The 19,415-nt window shown below is 39.2% G+C and overlaps 1 protein-coding gene across 1 annotated transcript in view; it reads left to right on the forward strand.

The window, feature by feature from the left end:
- The window catches only part of LOC125232023 (unconventional myosin-IXAa), a 66,238-nt gene that overhangs the window by 17,835 nt on the left and 28,988 nt on the right, over positions 1–19,415 (forward strand). The window contains exon 3 of the mRNA XM_048137633.1: positions 3,079–3,143. Within this exon, the coding sequence (XP_047993590.1) occupies positions 3,079–3,143 (65 nt within the window). The remainder of the gene's footprint in view (positions 1–3,078; positions 3,144–19,415) is intronic.

Raw genomic sequence — 19,415 nt, forward strand, 5'->3', positions numbered from 1 at the left:
GATTCGGGGACCTCTTCGGAGAAACTGAGGGTTTTGCCTGTGCAATTGCGGACGAAGTTATGATGACGAACAACTACCGGAAATATATCCTGAAGGACGGCACGGTCGACATTTGTCGGGCATGCCGCCGTCCCGGAGAATCACTCAGGCATATCATTTCCGGTTGTTCTCATCTTGCTAACGGTGAGTACTTGCACAGGCATAATCTCGTAGCCCGGATCATTCACCAGCAGCTTGCTCTTCAATACGGCCTTGTGGACCGCGAAGTACCGTACTACAAGTACTTACCTGCGCCAGTTCTTGAAAATGGCCGTGCCACGCTCTATTGGGATCGATCTATTATCACTGACAGGACTTATATTGTAGCCAATAAGCCTGACATTGTGATAATAGATCGACCGCAACGCCGGGCCGTGCTCGTTGACATCACCATCCCCCATGATGAGAATCTCGTGAAAGCCGAGAAGGACAAGTCCAGTAAGTACCTAGACTTGGCTCACGAGATAACCACCATGTGGGATGTTGATTCAACGATCATTGTCCCGATAGTCGTTTCAGCGAACGGTCTCATAGCGAAGAGTCTCGACCAACATCTTAAGAGACTCTCGCTCGGTGGTTGGATCAAGGGCCAGATGCAGAAGGCGGTGATTTTGGACACAGCGCGGATAGTCCGACGGTTCCTCTCTCTGCAGCCCTAACCACCGGCAGCTTGGGCCCTGCCCCGCTGCTGGCGGCACCCTAGGTTAGGTTTTTATAATGTGTTTATACTCGTATGTTTTATATTGTTTTGTAAGTGTTTTATTTTATTTTACTTTTATACTCATATTGTAAAAACCCTAATCTAAGAAAAGAAATAAATAAAGGAAATTGTTAACGCCCTGACTGGCAACACAGACAGGATAGCCAACCTCCGGTCACCCCGCTGATCCAATGAGCAGCGGCCAGAGCCTCGACCTGCCGGACCAATAAATGAAGACTGAAGCGCCGCGGTTTCCCCGTCGCGACACTATAAAAGCACGGTGCGCGTCACCAGCGTCCCTTTTTTTTACTAATCGAAAACTCTCTCTGTCGCGTGTCCTAGACAAAAACCTGTAATTTAAATTCCATTAAAAGAAATGGTAATATTTTATACTGTTTTATTTAGACAATTGAGTTCAGGCTCAAACAGAAATTAATAATTAATAACAATCACGTCTGTAAGTCTGTAACCCATAAAGGGGTAGGCCAGCCGAGCACTTGATTCAAGTTTCAGTGCCACTCTTGGCAAATAAGGGGTTGAATGAAAACGAAATTGTCACTAAAGGGCGCGAAATTAAAAATTTATTGGGACTTGAGTAAGGTAACGGCGGCTATCAACGCGGGTACCGAAATCGACGTCCATTACCGCCGCATTTGCAAATACGCATTTTATAGGCAAACCGGCCAATTTCCTAAATAAAGTTACTCACACAAAGGAAGCCTGTTTAGTTGACTAACGCACATATAGGCGCTAGAGAGTGTGAATGAAAGAAGACACTCGCTATTTGACAGTTTTTGCCACGGGGCCGCAAGAAGAGGTTGTGTCATACTGACGCGTGACGCTAAACCTAAGAAAACTCCAATCTCATTTAGTAGTTTACGTAATAATTGTGACAAATAGGTGAAAGTTATGCATTTTAAATTGTTGTTAATAGTTTTCTACATGACTTCTGAGTACTTTTTACGTATTGTTTAGCCTGGAAATGTGTTTAAAGTGGAAATTAAAAGACAGCGGTGAAAGGCGCCATTTTGTGAGTAGATTCTATTACTGTGGTATACCACAGTAATGGTTAAAGTAGTGATATTAGTTCTTTATGCTTTATTTTAAGTATATGTGCTCGGTTATATAATGTCTTACAGTTGTTTCAATCTTGATCTATTCACGCTATCAAAGAACTATTTACGTGGTATGAAAAATATTCAACAAAACCTTAATTTTTAGCAAAAACTTCATTACTGATTTCGTAGTTTCTATGAAAACCGTTAATTTGTCAATTTTTTTAAACATTGAGATAAAGTCTGATGTTTACTTACCAGTTATGTAAACTTGGTTTTAATATAAAGTTGCAATATTTTATTTTGATTAGTAATGAAAATACATCTGTATGACATTGTTTTTATTGCTCGGAATTAGATTTTATTATACTCCAATTTATGCCTATCACCGATGGTACGATCGGATAACCTTCGGTAATGGAATATATAAGAATCTATTACCGATCCATGCAATATTTGTTTGGGTCGGTAATAGGTTCCTAAAGAAGTATCTATTACCGAGCAACATATTAGTCTTGTATCAAAATATGACATTTAGGGTACCGTAAGTACAGATTTCTTAGATGAAACTGAGTCTTCTGTGGGTATTCATAAAGGAAGATAGTATAGGTATATGTATTTGTCATAATTTGTATATTCAACCGTCGGTATTAAGCTCCGAATTTTGAGATGGGTTTCTATTTACCGATGGCAGAAAAACACTGTCATTCATACCCTCGGTAATGAAATCTCAATTCGCGTTAATAGAACCGCAGGCTGTTCATTACCACGGTAATAGAAAATTTAGGTATGCTGGCTTCAATAATTATTTTATGACATATAATAAACTAAAATCATCCAAAAACTCTTCAAAACTAATAGTTCAATAAATACTCTTCCATAATAAAATATTTGTGGCCGTTAACGAGCTTTGATACCCTTAATTTTTTGGAATCTTTTGAAATCTTCCTGAAGTACCACGTTAATAGGCGCCATTACCTTATCATTTTTAGTGTCAAGATTTGCTTGTATATATATATAAGAGTGGTAGAATCAGTATTAGTAGTAGCTAGTATGTAGCAGCCGAAACACCTCTTGCCTCTTTGGAATAGCATGCATAGATAAATATGCCTATATAAATAAGTATTGATGACTGAATAATGTGTTTGGTCCAACTATTAGACAGGGACTGCAAAGGTTAAAATGAGCAAAAATGGCAAAACTCAACAAAAACCTTTGCCTTACACTGTATAGTGTAAGATGGTCAATATAATTTAGAATGGTAATTTATAATTTTTGCTACAGGGCGGTGACGGAGGGTGCGGGTGGCGAGCGGCGGCGGCGCGTACGCCTTTCTGCTACGCAACATGGTGAGTATTTATGTTAAAATACATATCTTAGATAGATAGACAGATAGATACATTTTTTATTCACCACAAACTTACATGCTTTCCAACATCATTTGAAAGCTTCCAAGCAACTTCTACGTAGATCTGTAGACTTATACATAAATACAATGGGAGACCAGGACAACTTCGTCGAAGTGTCTCCGCTGACTTATACTAACGGTTAATGTTCGCCAACAAACTCACAAATCAGCGGCCGCTGGTGCTTTTCCTAATCACCCATTGAGTGTCAGCTGTCTCGTCTAGTGTACGCTAATCAATGAAGCACTCGATCCTAAAAAAAGTTCGATTCAGTGCACGTTTCTCTCCAACAACATCTGAATTATTTGGAAGCTTTCAAGCAACTTAACTACTACAAGTGAGACGTAGACCTGTCCATCAGAGCCACGTAAGACAGGATACAGGACAGTTTCGTCGAAGTGTCTCCGCTGACTTATAGTAACGACTCTCCCGTTCGGCTACTCAGTCAACAAACTCACAAATCAGCGGCCGCTGGTGCTTTTCCTAATCACCGATTGAGTGTCAGCTGTCTCGTCCAGTGTACACTAATCGACGAAGAACTCGATTCTAACAATAATATCGATTTAATTAACGTCGTAATCGTCATCCGAAGATAAATTGCCAACGATTTTAGCAGTCTCGCCGGTGCAGATGCTATTTTAAACGCCAAACTTTTATTAAATTATTTATGACCGCCGTTAGTGCGTTTTCACATTATCCGATCCGATATCGGATGTCGGATCGATATCCCATACATTACATGCCATCTTGGATTTCTTCCATTGAAATCCTTCCGACATCCGATATCGGATCGGATAATGTGAAACCGGACTTAGGAAAACTTTCTTATGAGACAGTGATGGCAACTTATATGCTTATACTTCACTTTTACTAATAATGTTAGTAAACTGCATTAAAATTATACCTAACTAAGGGCCACTTGCACTAACGAAAATGGAGTGTTAACCCGAGGGTTAACCCACCATTTTATATGGAATTTGACAGATGACAGCTCACTATAGTTAGAACCCTGCCGGCGTATCATGCTGCCAATTTTATCACTTATCCACGTGGATAAGACATCTGTCACTCTCACACTGACATACTTGCTAAAGCGTGACGGATGCTTTATCCACGTGGATAAGACTTCTGTCACGCTTTGGCAAGTATGTCAGTGTGAGAGTGACAGATGTCTTATCCACGTGGATAAGTGATAAAATTGGAAGCATAGTACGGCGGCTGAGTTGGTGCAAGTGGGTCTTATATCCATAAAGTTATTCCTCGTTGATCGGTGTATTTGTGTAATCCCGCGTAGGAACAAAAAGTGGACGTAGCGATCGCGTCGATCAGTATCAATCAGGAATTATGTCGTTTCCGTTAGCTTTTTGTATCGTATCGTGCCGATGGTGTCGTAAGCTGCGCCCATTTTCAACGGATTACACACTTGGACCAGCGTAAAACTAGAATAATTTTATTAGACTATTATTGTACTTTGCCCTCATTTGGTCTTCCGTATTGGCTCGATAGAGATCTACGATAATGATAATTATAACTATTAAGTATAAGAGTTTGTGACTTTGGATAAGTACCCTGCGGTTTTTCTGTGGCTACTTTTTAATAAATGTAGTACCTACCTAGTTTATAAGAATATTTTGCATGCTTCTTCAAGCAAAATGTACGCACATTATAAATTCTATCCATCTATTGTAAACACGACATTTTAGCATAAAATATCAATAGGCCGTATATAATATCAACTGAAAACTTAACCTTATAAGCAGGTTTTACGAAATGCAATGTCATATGACTTCAACGTTAATTGTGTCGCTTAACTTTAAAAGTGGGTAAAGCCATTCTGCTATAAGGTTGACTATATAAAAATATAATATGATCTGAAAGATAATCAACCTTATAGCAGAATGGATTTACCCACTTTTGAAGTTAAGCGACACAATTTTGTGAAAAGTTGTCAGTCATTTATTTAATAATATCATTTGCAAATCATGTACAAGAAAATGACAATACTCGTGTGTTAAACATGAGCCCTCAGAGGGTGTATCAACTTATTTTGATTCCTTGCCTTAGGGGTGATATGAATGATATGGGGTTCTTCAAGAAGCAGGTATTATTAGTATTATTAGTGTTCACAAAAGTCGGCAACGCGTAAGTGGCTCCCCTGATGTTGCTCATGTCCATGGGCGGCGATGACTGCTTCCCATCAGGAGGCTCGTCTGCTCGTTTGCAGCCTATTTCATAAAAAAACATGTCAAAATTCCAGCAGAAATATACAAAATACATAATCGAATGTCGTGACAAATATGATAAGATAGGATAAGTTTGCCGTGTCTCTCAGGCTGGTATAGGTATTTTCTGTATGTGAAGTGTAAACTCAAAAACTGCTGAACGGATACTCTGGATACAGTGGATATCATTAATATTAAATATTAGGACATTCTTACACAGATTGACGGAGTCCCAAGGTAAGCTCAAGAATACTTGTGTCGTGGGTACTCAGACAACGATATACATACAAATACTTAAGAAAACATCCATGATAGGAACAAATATCTGTGCTCATCACACAAATAAATGGATTCGAACCCGGGACCGCGGCTTAGCAGGCAGGGTCTCTACCAATTATGCCAGACCGGTCGTCAACTCGGCTTTTCACCCTTTGAGTATTTCTAAAAACCTTTCAGTTTAGGTGTATAATTTGTTCAAATTTTGTGGTACCCGTGCGAAGAAGGAACAGTTTGATCGTACGACGTTCCGGGGTAAAAAATATATCCTCCACCTAATTTAGGACCTCTTTCTCTGAAGCCGAAAGATGGAGAGCAATACGCCTCCTGAATTCAAACTCGTCGTGGTTAGCGCCGCGAGAAGAAATTATAGTGGCAGTCTGACTAAGGAGTTATCGCCGACGCTAGCGAGTGCACCGCACCCCGCACCGTGTCAGCATGCTCGCATTTTTATCACGTTGCAGTAACTTACTAGTACTTACATTATATAAGGTACTAGCGACCCGCCTCGGCTTTGCACGAATTTCAGATTTCAGATCCGTTGCGTACTTTTAAAGATCTAAGCGTACCTACACACTTACACAGGGACAGACAGGCAGCGGCTTTGTTGTATACTATTTACTTAGTTAATTATTTAGTGATAATGATTACTGATTAGTAGATTAGTAATAGATACTAAGTTGTTCATATGCCCGTGTAGTCATGGATTAAAAGTTTCGTCCCCTGGGTGTGGTAGAAGGGGACTATACAATATCACAATTTCGTTATAAATATGTCAACCCCTTAATTGCTACAGCCGAAACAGGAATTTGAGCAGTTTCAATTCCCTTTTGGGAATATTTCATATTTCTTTGCCCTAGGTATTCTAGATAGATGGATATGGATGTTAGATATTGATGAAGCGTGAAGGGCTCGTTCGCTAAGTTTTCCAAATACAGTGTAAGGAAGAAGTTATTTACCTACTTAATACATTGTAACTCGGGTGTCGTGAGGGCCGGCGGTTTATACTGAGTAACAAGTAAATAAGTAACAGCATAAAATAGTGGTAACAGGATAGTAATTTTAAAATTTAGTACATTTCGTTTCGAAGCGTATATCTACTGGCAGATTCTGATTGACTCTGCAGTTTGAAGATAGATAATGTTTGTATAATTTATGTATGTTACAGAATTATAGGTATGTTATCAGTTAGTATTCGTTAGTATTCGAGGTCGGGTGTCGTGAGCGACCGGCGACGGTGTATTCTGACATTTCTGACTACTTAACTTGCTGGTTTTTTTTTATTAATTTGCTCTCATGAAGCTAGGAGGGCTCGCTCGCTAAGTATTCGAAATTCAGTGGTAGGAAGAAGTAATCTAGTACATTGTAGCGCGGGTGTCGTGAGGGCCGGCGGAGCGACGCTATCGCGCGCTTAATTGGCGTTATCGCGCCGCCGACGCCGCATTCAATTGCGCGAGAAATGCACCAATATTTATTGTCAGCGGGAGCTGGTTCCATTTGCTGTGAGAGTGAATCGAGCTGTTAGGAGAACTCGTGTAAGGTCAGCCAGCCGACTTAACCAAAGCCAAGGCACAATCTATCACGCTCCATCGTAGTCATGCTCACGCGCTTGTATCGCATCGTAAACTGGGTAAGCCATAAAAATAGACCACCCCGTGCCCCCCTGGGGCCTGGGCGCTGACCACGTGACCCCCCCCCCCCCAGCACGAAGCTGGATCCGCCCTTGGTAGTATCTTTTTGGTGTGACATAGCCAGTTGTATTTCTATAGCCACGGAGCGTTAACGATTGTGATTTTGGCTAGACCGGGGGTGATTTCAACTGTGTAGAATTTGCAGACTTTGCAGGTTGTAAGTTGGCGTTATGCGATCGCGGAGCAGCTTTAAAGTTGACTAGGCGGAAAAAATCAGGGGTTCAATTCGGCACGGCGAATTTGACGTTTCACGTTGACTCTCAAATGATAGTGGATTGGATCACGGGTTGTCGAATACGTGCAAGGTCAGGAGCACTAGTGAGGAGTCTATCTTACCTTTCCTCTGTCATAGCATACCCATATAACCATAATCGGTCGCCGTTCCTACGCAAATCCTCCTATTTTGTGTACACACAGGTCTTCGGGTCTCAATGTTTAGTCGCAGTACGGTCGACGTTTAGTCGCGGCGACCCAAATGGGGACGATTGGTAACAGGCACAAATGGTCACAGAAGTGACAGAAGTGTGCACTACGCGTGCACACATTGTTACCGTTTGGCGACTACTTTCCGAAAATCATTCGTTCATTTCATTCTTTTCAAATGGCGACTGTCAGAGACGTCAAAGTAAAAAAGAAATAAAACCATTTGACATTAAAATGTAATGGCGTAAGAATTTGTTAAAGATAAATATTGTTTGCATTTGTAATATAATGTGGGCTAATTACCATGGCCAATTAAATTGCTCGAGTGATTTCATAAAATAAGTCTAAATTTATCAACGCGCCATCAATTTACCTCAGTTTAACCAGTAATAATATTATTGACTACTCGGTGTTTGCGTGTTATGTATATTGATTGGTGAAGTTTTAGTGCTCCGGTGCATACACTATACTGAAATATTAAAAATAATGCCTAGAAAACCAATAAAGTTGTTAAAATATGGATTAAGACGGTAATATTCCATGTAAAAACAGTCGCCAAACGGTCACCAAACGGTCGACAAACGGTCGCAAAATGGTCGCAGCGTACACGCGTGACCGAAAGCTGTTTTCAAAATGGCGTAATTCTTGTATTATTTTTTTCCAGGTATCCTCAAACTTTATAAACAATTAAATATGCCGTCGTACTCAGTTGCCCTCACTAAAGAAGATTTAAAAAAAAATGTAACGTGCGTACCGAGCTGCTGGGTTGTAAAGGATCGGGGATCATATTATTATGGTCTTCTATAGAGCAACTAGTATTTTGCGGCATTTCACAATTGACACTTGTTGAAGTAGTCGTCAATAATATTACTATCAACATTAATTTCAGCGATCTGTACTTCTTTTGTCAAGATTTTTGTATAGATAAGTGTCTACAAATTTGTAATGTTAAAGAGACATAAATAAAACGTAGTAGAGTAAATAAAATGTTTTTTTTTGTAACCCAAACAAAATACTTGTAGATACGAGTGCGGAAAAGAGGAAAATCGATACGAGTAGCGATAAATTAATACACGAACGAAGGGAGTGTTTTAAATCGACACGAGTTGTGAATGTCCTTTTCGCACGTGTATCGTATGACGATTTTCAGTACCTAAATCCAAGCTAAGAGTTTCGACCAGACAAGAAATGAATCATTGCTTGATTTGCTCGCACTACTGCGTGTAAAAAGCAGCATCTGTACTGAAAAAAACTATCATTGCGCAACAGAAATTCTATTAATATCACAGTAAATACTCTATTTCATTTGATTCCTACTTTTATTGTGTAAAGCAACACTGCACTTCATTTTTATCAATAAGAATTAAAAACCGGCCAAGTGCGAGTCGGGCTCGCGCACAAAGGGTTCCGTAGCAGCAAATATAATAAACTTATTATGTCAATTATCTCAAAAACTATAAGAGATACTTTGATCAAACCAAAAATCGTTGAAAGAGTTAATTAGCATGCATCACCTCTATTTTTTTTAGAATTTTATACCCCGTAGTTATAAAAATAGAGGGGGGGGGGACATACTTTTTACGACTTTGAGAGCTGATATCTCAAAAACCGTTCACTTTAAGAAAAATGTTTTTTAGAAAACTTTATATCATTTTAAAAGACCTTTCCATTGATACCCCACACGGGTATGTACATCGAAAAAAAAATTTTCATCCCTCAGTTACATGTATGGGGGCCCCACCCCCAATTCTTTTTTTTACTATTTAGTGTCATAATTTTGTAGCGGTTCATACAACACATATTCCCATCAAATTTCATCACTGTAGTACTTATAGTTTCCGAGTAAATCGGCTGTGACAGACGGACAGACGGACAGACGGACAGACGGACAGACGGACATGACGAAACTATAAGGGTTCCGTTTTTGCCATTTTGGCTACGGAACCCTAAAAATTATATATTTAATACATTAAGTAACTATAAAGTGCTTATCTATTTGTATTATCATTCTGCACTTTTCTTAACTTTCCCACATTTCTATAAAATGTCGAAGAGTGCTTAAATGGTCGTCGTCGTTTATTATTATTTAATTCGCTCATATTTAAATGATTCAAAGCAACCAGTCCACAACTTCACAAGAAAGTTTGAGAAACCTTCGTATTTCAGATTGTCATTTGCGGTTACAGTGGTTTAGGAGCAGTTCGGTAATCAGACCTACACATGTGTGTACAAATTCTGTCAATGTCACTGTCAGAAACCGTTCTGACAGTGACAATGACAGCCACAAATTCGTCCACATGTTGTTACCGTTATGTGTGCAAACGTCGACTAATAAAGTGTCGTTAAAAGTCATTCTGACAGTGACATTGACAGCCACAAATTCGTACACATTTTGTTACCGTAACGAGTGCACACGACGACTACACTTTGTTATTGTAACAATACGGTCGCATTGTTTGCACGACGTTACCACGCGTTATGTCCCATTTGACAGTTAGTTACTGATTTGAAGATTTTGCGACTGAAATGGTTGTATGGGTAGAGCTTGTTTGAAATTCGGAACAACAACAAGACGTAAAATCGTCGACCGGGCTCAAGGATGACGCTATTGACGCTAGTTTAACACGACGCAAGACCGGGCCGGGGCTGAGAAAGCACCACGTGACTACCAATCAGCCGTCATAGAAAATGATATGACTGTCTCGGCCTAGCTCAGTCTAACACATTTAATTCTGGATTGTGCAAGTTTTCGACTCACCGCATCTTGCAAGAGCGAATGACACCCAAGTCTTGTAGCGAGGCGTGCGGCTGACGCCATTATCCTCTGCTGGCCGTTGTTACGATCGCGGGAATCTATTTTGCTTCTATTGCTTTGTGTTTTCCTTCAGGTGCTGCTTAGCGCATTGTTTGATAGCCTCGGCGAAGGATAAATAACGGACGTGGACGTGGAATACAGATTATTTTTGCAGCTACTTATTTTCAGCGAATTGTTATTCTATTCGATTGTGTGGTTATTTGATTACATATATACTTTATTAGCAAAGACCTATATAACTCCGTATAGACAGATAAAGTCTAAGAAAAAAACGTACCTCAGTACAGTACCATACAGAAAAAGGTACGGTGGCCTAGATGGCATTACACCTTTGGGGTACGCTCAGCTAGATGGCGCTAATATTAATATATGACATTTTAAAACATATCAAGCTAAGAATATGGGCCAAATTGTCAAAACTGAGGTTCAAAAGTTTTAAGCCTGTATCAAGAGATGGCAGTCTATGCACTTCGACAGTAACTCTCTATAAGACTCGATCCTCTTTGCTATTAGTGATAGGCAAAAGAATATTAGTGATGAATGTTGATGGATGGAGAGGGCCAAACAACGATGGATGGATTGCGTGAAAGAGGACATGAGAAAGAAATATGTAAGTGTTGAGACGATGAAAGATAGAGGAGAAGGAAGAGGAAGACATATTGTACCGACCCCACATAACGTGGCTAGGTAGCCATTGTACTACTCCTCTTGGAATTGATTCTGAAAAGTTGTACTTAATGAAGATTGTCTTAGCATCAACACTGTCAATAGCATCTACTTTCGCAGTTTAGTTGGTATGAAAATGAAAATGAAAATGAAATAAACGAAAATGAAATATTTATTTTTCAAGTAGGGATATTACAATGCGCGTATGAACGTCAAATAAAGCTACGACGAACCTCGTACACTCCTGATGTGCGTCGTGACGGGAAGACGGGAAGTTTAATCCTTTTCCGTTTTGGGCCAAAGTTACCCTTTATAGGTTAAAGTACTCCGATATTACCCATTCTGTATTACTTAAGTAGGTACGTAAGGTACAGCAACATTTCATCCAAGAAGATATCCAATACTTACATAATATAGGTAACCATGTACGTAGCAGTTGAAACTGAAATCTGCATCTCCATGACTAAAGGCCGATCTGCCTTCCGGGCGGGACGCTACGAGTGTGACTGTGTGTGACCCCAGAACATTGTAGATCGCGGGCGATTAGCGCGCGTTAGCGATGCGGCGGCACGCACGCACGCGCAATCGCACGCGCGGCGCCGGCGCCGGCTAGTTTTCCCCCAATCCGCGGGGTTATCGCATGCACAGATTCGGATCTTGCAGGTGTCGTGAAGAAAATTTTGAACTAACGCAAAATAATTTAAATAATATTTGGACAGTAAATAAATCAATAGAATAATAATTTAAAAAACAATATGTAAACACCCGTAATTACAATTTTAACAAAACTGAAAATCATAAAAAAGGAGAAAGTGCCGCCAAGTTTTTTAATAAGGGGTCGCATAAAGTCTTGGAACGGTTGTTTTTGAACAAACACAAAGTGATTTTGCTACAATTTTTTTTCTATTTATTTCATAAATAAGAGAATTGGACAAAAAGTGAAACCAAATAAGTGTTTGGCGGCGACCGAGTAGGTAATACTCGATGGCCATGGGTAAGTGATATTATTCATTACCGTTTCAAATAACGAGATACAATGTTAGGTATCAGCATGAAAATAAAGACTTGCCGGCAAAAAGCTAAGCTACGAGGAAATAAGTTTCGTCCAGAACTTCAAATGGACTCTATTGAGAGCCGCGTGCGTTGCATATGGATCGCGCGGCGGGCGACCGCCGTCCAATCGTCCAGTTTTTACAGGACGCAACACTGTACCCTTGTTTTATCCCTCCACAATTCCTGGTGAGTCAGACGTTAAGTGAGCCTGTACTTGAAGGTTTAATTGCCGTTGGATTGCCCCATTTGGCGCACAGTTAGGCAAAAGCTTCGACCCGTCTTTTACTTTTAACGAAAATGTGAGGACTGTGAACTAAACTCTGGTACCTACTCATTTCTTCATAGTCATTACTTGGAGATGCCTTTACCTACTCTACACATGCCTTACCTTATCTAAGTACGTATCATGAATTCATGTTATCTTAATTGATGAAAACAGGAAATCATAGAAAACATTTTAGGCGTGTAAGTAGAAATGCGTTGTATCTTAGAGTCAGATCAAGTTAAGTTAATTAACGTGCATAGTGTGCATTGCATACGCGTTTTGAAACTTTTGAATATGGGACCAACATCATGAAAAATGATGTGGTCATTCGTACATTTTAGTTGACGTAAGAAGAGTAAATTTTTCAGAGTTGTTAAAATTTTTAATGTAATAAAAATATCAGTTAAGATAATTAGGAAGGACTTAACAACACCTTATATCCTATTTTTACATCATGACTATTCATAATATGTTTAATTCATATAAGTGTAACGCTTCTGAACATATTATATGTAGGTACCTATACGAGTTAGTATAGGGAAGTTACATTACGATATATGGGTGTGAAAAAAATGGGGTCATTTACTCCGAGTTGCAACCGTCGATTCTAATGTGTGCGAAAAGGTGCCATCACCAACCATCCTGCTTAACGTTTCGATTATGGGCAAACTCTCCTAATGGACCCAATTAATGGTCGACAAACATGACAGTGACGTCGTTAACTGTACCACAGTCTTACAGAAATGGAAGACTACTTAGATATTATTTTCTGTGCAACAAAGTTGCTACTTGCTACGAGATTCGTGTGGTGGTAGCGGCCGCGTCATGATGAAAATAAGGGGGATAAAATTATCTGTTTACGCCTTGATTTAAGAACTGAAATAGTTATAGGAATTATTGAATACCCTGTAGAAATTTGATCGAAAAGAAGATTAAGAAGAATCATTGTCACTCAAACAAAAATAAAACGAAACAAATAGACATGAAATAAAAGGAATATAACATCAATAATTTATGACGGTATAAAAAAACCGCTAAAGTGTGACAAAAGGGAAAACCTCAGCATTTGCTGCATGACAGAGCGAAGCATAGCACAAAGCCGTTCCCGGTTGCAAATTTCATAAGCGAAAAATATGTATTTTTTCGGTACTTTCTTACAATTACAAATTACATCTACATCCGTAAGATCAACATGAACGGTAAAAATATGTGAATACGAAGCCAGTTAAAATAAATCAAAAAGTAGACTAAACCCTCACGATACTGTTGACGACCGGTCTGGCGCAGTCGGTAGTGACCCTGCCTGCTACGCCGCGGTCCCGGGTTCGAATCCCGGTAAGGGCATTTATTTGTGTGACGAGCACAGATATTTGTTCCTGAGTCATGGATGTTTTCTATGTATATAAGTATTTGTATATTATATATATCGTTGTTTGAGTACCCACAACACATGCCTTCTTGAGCTTATCGTGGGGCTCAGTCAATCTGTGTAAGAATGTCCTGTAATATTTATTTTTATTTTATTTACTGTACTTTTGATAAAAACCCAAAACGTTGTATGTCCATATGATTTTACCAGCTTATAAATCAGGACGTGAGTAAGATCTAAACAGCAATAACGTCCTTCTTCCTCTGTGATTCCGCAATTCTAAAAATGAACGTATTTCTCGACGCGAATTAATCTAGATAAGGACTCACCCGTGTTCGTTGTTTTACACGGATTCACCGGTAAAAGGCTGTAGCACAGTAGAAGCGGAATATAGTACGGTACCAATTTTTACAGATAGATTCGCAAGATATACACATAAATACGCATAGGAATGCCGTTTGATAATTATATGATGTAATTGACACTGCCCGCATCGCCTGCGTTTGTTTCCCGAGGGAACTTCTATCAATGGAAAATATAGTGGTAAGGTAATACTATAAGGGTCACTTGCACCACCGAAAATGGACGATTAATCCGAGGTTTAATATGGGACCCAAGGTTAACCCACCATTTTATATTGAACTAGCTTTTACCCGCGGCTTCGCCCGCGTAATAAAAGTATTCATTAAGATTTTCATTTGGATCCTTAGGTTTCTCTGTAGGTATATTTATCTGCGATTATTTCGATTGCACATAATTAATACTTTTGCTTGCAATGATTGTAGAAATATTACACATCGACCACAGCGTAGGTAATTCTATATACGCTGGGGAAACCTTTATAAACATCCCACATAGCCCGTATTTCGACACTATGATCGGTGGGTAAAAAGTACTTTTTTCTATTATCCCTTACTGTTCCCCAACTGATCAAACTTATTCTTTATTATTGCAACTTAATCAATATTATTCGTCATTGATATCTAACTCAAAAATAGTGCAGGACTATAGGCCAATTCTCACATTATGTTGATAGGTTTGAACTGGTTTTGATACGAGTTTTTGTGATAAACTTGTTGGTGACTATCGTCATTTGTGAGTGTGCACGGGAAAACGTCCCACTTTGTCGAGTGTGCCATAAAGCGGCTTTGTCAGTTTATTCATATAAAATAAAGATACAAGTAAATCTCGCGTTAATGGTAACCGACAAAAATGGGACGTTTTACTAAACACACTCATATTTGCTTCATTTTACAGCGCAAGCGAACTTAGAGGTCTTGTAAAAAATAAATAGTTAATTGTGAATCGGTCTCCTGAAGTGTGACGGATAGATAATAGGCGCCATCTAGACGTAGAGCGGTGGCATTCGTGCTTGCACGCTAAGCTCGGCGCGCGCGCAGTGTGAACCTTCAGAGCAATGCATCGAGTGTGCTGGCAGTGAGACAGAGGGCGTGAGTGACGTTATTGTTTCAGGAATTTTTATAATGTCAACTTTGCATATTGGTACCTATTTATTATGTTATTGAAAAGTTTATATTTCGAGAGGAATAGAAGATGAACGTTTCACGCGTCGCTAAGAACAGATGATCGGGGTCTTCGGGGTGCGTAGCCGAATGGCATAAACGCTCACGAGACGAAACGCTCGTAGATATCTATCTCTATCGCTCTTGCATATTGGTGTGACAGAGCCAAACTACCTTTCGCGGCATTTCGTTTTCGCTTCGCGTCGGAGAAACGCCATTCGGCTACGGCACCTGCTATCCAATTGTAGAGGAATATGTATTAGGAACTGGGTGCTGACAGCATGCAGTTATCATGCAGTTGGGTCTGTATCAGCTCTAAGCCACCGAGAATACATACATTCAGATCAGATATCTTGCTAAACATTATGAAGCTTTTGTGACTTTTTAGTTTTATCAACAAAAATAACTCACTTTTCTGGAATGCTAAGATTTGATAAACGGAGAAAGCTCTAAAGACAATAAAGAAAAATAAATAAATAAAATAAACAAATATAGGAAATTCTTACACAGATTAAGTGAAGCCCACGGTAAGCTCAAGAAGGCTTGTGTTGCATGTACTCAGACAACGATATATATAATATACAAATTACTTATATATACATAGAGCACATCCAAGACTCAGGAACAAATATGGGATTCAAACCCGGGATTATGAAGTGAAAGAGAAATGTTAGGAAAGCAAACCCTTGGAAGCAGTAGTCGAAGATGGAGTATAGGAACGCAAAAATGTCTGCTGCGAATTTTTTTTTAAATAGCAAAGTAATTCTCTCATATTGTATAATTTGTATTTTTTTAAAGTGTTAGATAGATAAATTTACATAAAACAAACAGATACAAATTAACCAAGAATAATTTCCTTCGTACATAAAAACACATACATTTAGACGCGTGCGCATACTCGTGTCACACATTAGAGTTCAACGCGCGCTCCGCCTGTTTTTATACGAAAACTAGATTACTGACTAATCAAACTAAATCCATTTATTATTATTTCTCGAACATTCAAACATTACAATGTGTGTGTATGTAAGTTTTCCTCAGTCACCTGTTGACCACGAAACCTGAAAAATGTTCGAAACGTCGGGATATATGTATTGTAAATTAATTACGCGATATAATCCTTTTCCATACTTTTATTTCATAAGCCTAAGACTGTTTTGATAGTATTTGTAAGGCTACGAAAGCTCCCGCTGAGGGAGGGAGATAAACAAACCAGTTCCCCCTCCACCCCCCCTCGCCGCGGCGCTGAACTTTTGGGTGGCTGTACTCCGGTGCAAAGACGTTTACAACTCTCAAGCTCTCAACCAAACTTGAGCTGTAGGGGACTTCATTCTAGACCAGAAACGCCGAAATTTACTGAATATTAGGTTGTTCTTTTCAGTTCATTGCCAAGCAGGTGTATTAAAATAGGTATTTCTGCTAGCAAATTTATAGTAGTACCTATTTCATTTAATCAATTGTATGTACAAATGTCACAGTAGGTACAAATAACCAGGTCATCGGATATTTGGGTAAATTCTTCCTAATTTCAGGAGTGGTATAGAAGTTGTTTGGGTTTAATGTGTGTCGACGGCCGAATACTCGGGACGTTTCTACTCCAAAAGTAGGTGTCCGCTCGGCGCGGATAGGGTTACCAGGTGCAAATTAAAATAAGTCTTGATAAAAGTTTACGATTTACACAAAAAATAATATCAACAGGAAATTTTGCTATAACAGAAAATTCCGTTACTCTTCTTGCATTCTTATTGTTACACACGAATTCTAAATATTTAAAGTCGGGTCGCTGGTTCAAATACTTCGAGTCCGGCTCAAAGGACCATAAGAGAGAAGCTATATGTGTAGGTAAAAGAAATGAAAGATCTTTAATATGGGAGAAAATAGATTTTTTTAAATTGTGTTATTTAAGAAATTGGAATTGAACATTAGTTTCTTGAAAAATATAATTTATTCAACACATAACTAATTTAAGTTGTAACTACGGTCGTTAAAATGTAACTAAGTAGATAAAATGTAAGAAAATAACGGAATTTGCACCATTTATAACTACTTATATGTACATACTTCGAATTCAAGCAAGAGTGGTCATGCAAGCATCAGGAGTTAGGCACTGGTCCCATCAAGAGCGAGTAAACTATGGGCTATAAAAACGAACAAAATATAGTCGCTCCCGTGTAAATAAAAGAGACGCGATGATAGAGCGGGCGAGTTATATATAGTTCATGGCCGAGCTATGAGCTACAAATCGCTCGCTCTCTCTTTTATTTACACGAGAGCGACTATCTTTTGTTCGTTTTTATAGCCGATAGCTCATAGTTTACTCGCTTTTGGTGGGACTAGTGCCTTAGCAGGGTTATCAGTTTACGTGAGTCAATGCCATTTTTAAGTACTATGTGTTCCGTCGAGGAACAGAGATTTTTAGTTTTAATTTCTTTTCTTGATATAGTTAAATAGTTATTTCATTTTCATACATACAAGGCAACACAATTTTGAAAGAATACTTTTTTCCATGTATATGTAGCACAGTTTTTTGGAGCTGGCAATTACAGAAGTCCCAAAGCGACTTTCCGGTGCGCCTGCCACGGCACCTGGCGGATATATAGAAAAAACTCTCACTTCGACCGTGCGAGCGCCATGATCTGCGCTCCCGTTATTACGAATTAAAAATAGTTATCGGTGCACCGGCGCGACACAAACGTGAAAATTGACATTTTAAGTGATATTCCGACCAGTGACCTAAGCTTCCGTTTATATGTGACAATCGTTTTAGTGTGAGGATTTTCCCAAAGTGTTTCCACGTGGCCCCACAAGCGCCTCTGGACAAATGTAAGTAGCCTCACCAATTAAACGCCGCTACATATAGTTTTTTGATCCGTTCGATCCGGATTTTCTTTCTCACGTTGTGTTGCCCGTGTATTTTGCGGTATTACGTACCCATCATTCCAATTACATACGTTTGTAGTTCAATTTTTCATTGTAATTTCCGCCATCTTTGCTCACGGCAAAATGGTACCGAATCCTACAGACGGTGTCGAAACCGACACATCGTGTATGACACAAGATTTATTCGAGCGAGATCTAATTCTCGACGAATTAAAACGAGCATTACAGTTCGCAGCAACGAATATAGAACAATTTCGTTCAAGAACTTCCGATTTAACAGCACACCAGCGAAAGTTTACCAAAATTCAAACTAAGATCGAAAAGGCATTAATTAAGTCTAATAGCTTCAACAAAGAAGCCAACATTAAGATTCGAAATGATTTCAACGATTTATATTACGCGATAGTTACGCATTTAAATAACCTAAAGGAGGTAGATGTAGAAAAGCGGCGAGCGAGCCGCATTCCTGTGCCTAGCCAACACGACACGTTTATGAACGACCGTCGAAACTTGCCTAAATTGTCGCTTCCTGAATTTCACGGTGAACCTACTGGCTGGCCCGCCTTTTTCGACTTATTTCAATCGTTGGTCCACAACAACAATGCCTACACTGACGCGGAAAAGTTTAGGTATTTACTACTTTCGGTTAAAAACGAACCATTTAATTTAATTAAATCAATTCCCATAACGGAAAGTAATTATTCAATTGCGATCGATGTTCTAAAATCCCGTTATGACAACAAACGCATTATTGCGTCACAACATCTAGATAAATTATTCGATATCGATTCTTGTTCCGCGCGCTCATCAGCTGTTGCTATGCGAAATTTGCTTAATGTTTACCACGAAAATATTAAAGCACTTGAAGTTTTGGAGTTTCCGATTAAAGAATGGGACTTCGTTCTGTTAAATTTATTATTACGTAAAATTCCCGTTAATACGCGAAAAGAATATGAACGTTCTTTAACCAACCCAAGTGAAATACCTAAAGTCCAAACCTTAATTACATTCTTAGAGCGCGAACTTACGGCG

Source organism: Leguminivora glycinivorella, chromosome 12, assembly GCF_023078275.1.
Source record: "Leguminivora glycinivorella isolate SPB_JAAS2020 chromosome 12, LegGlyc_1.1, whole genome shotgun sequence".
Classification (NCBI taxonomy): Eukaryota; Metazoa; Arthropoda; class Insecta; order Lepidoptera; family Tortricidae; genus Leguminivora; species Leguminivora glycinivorella.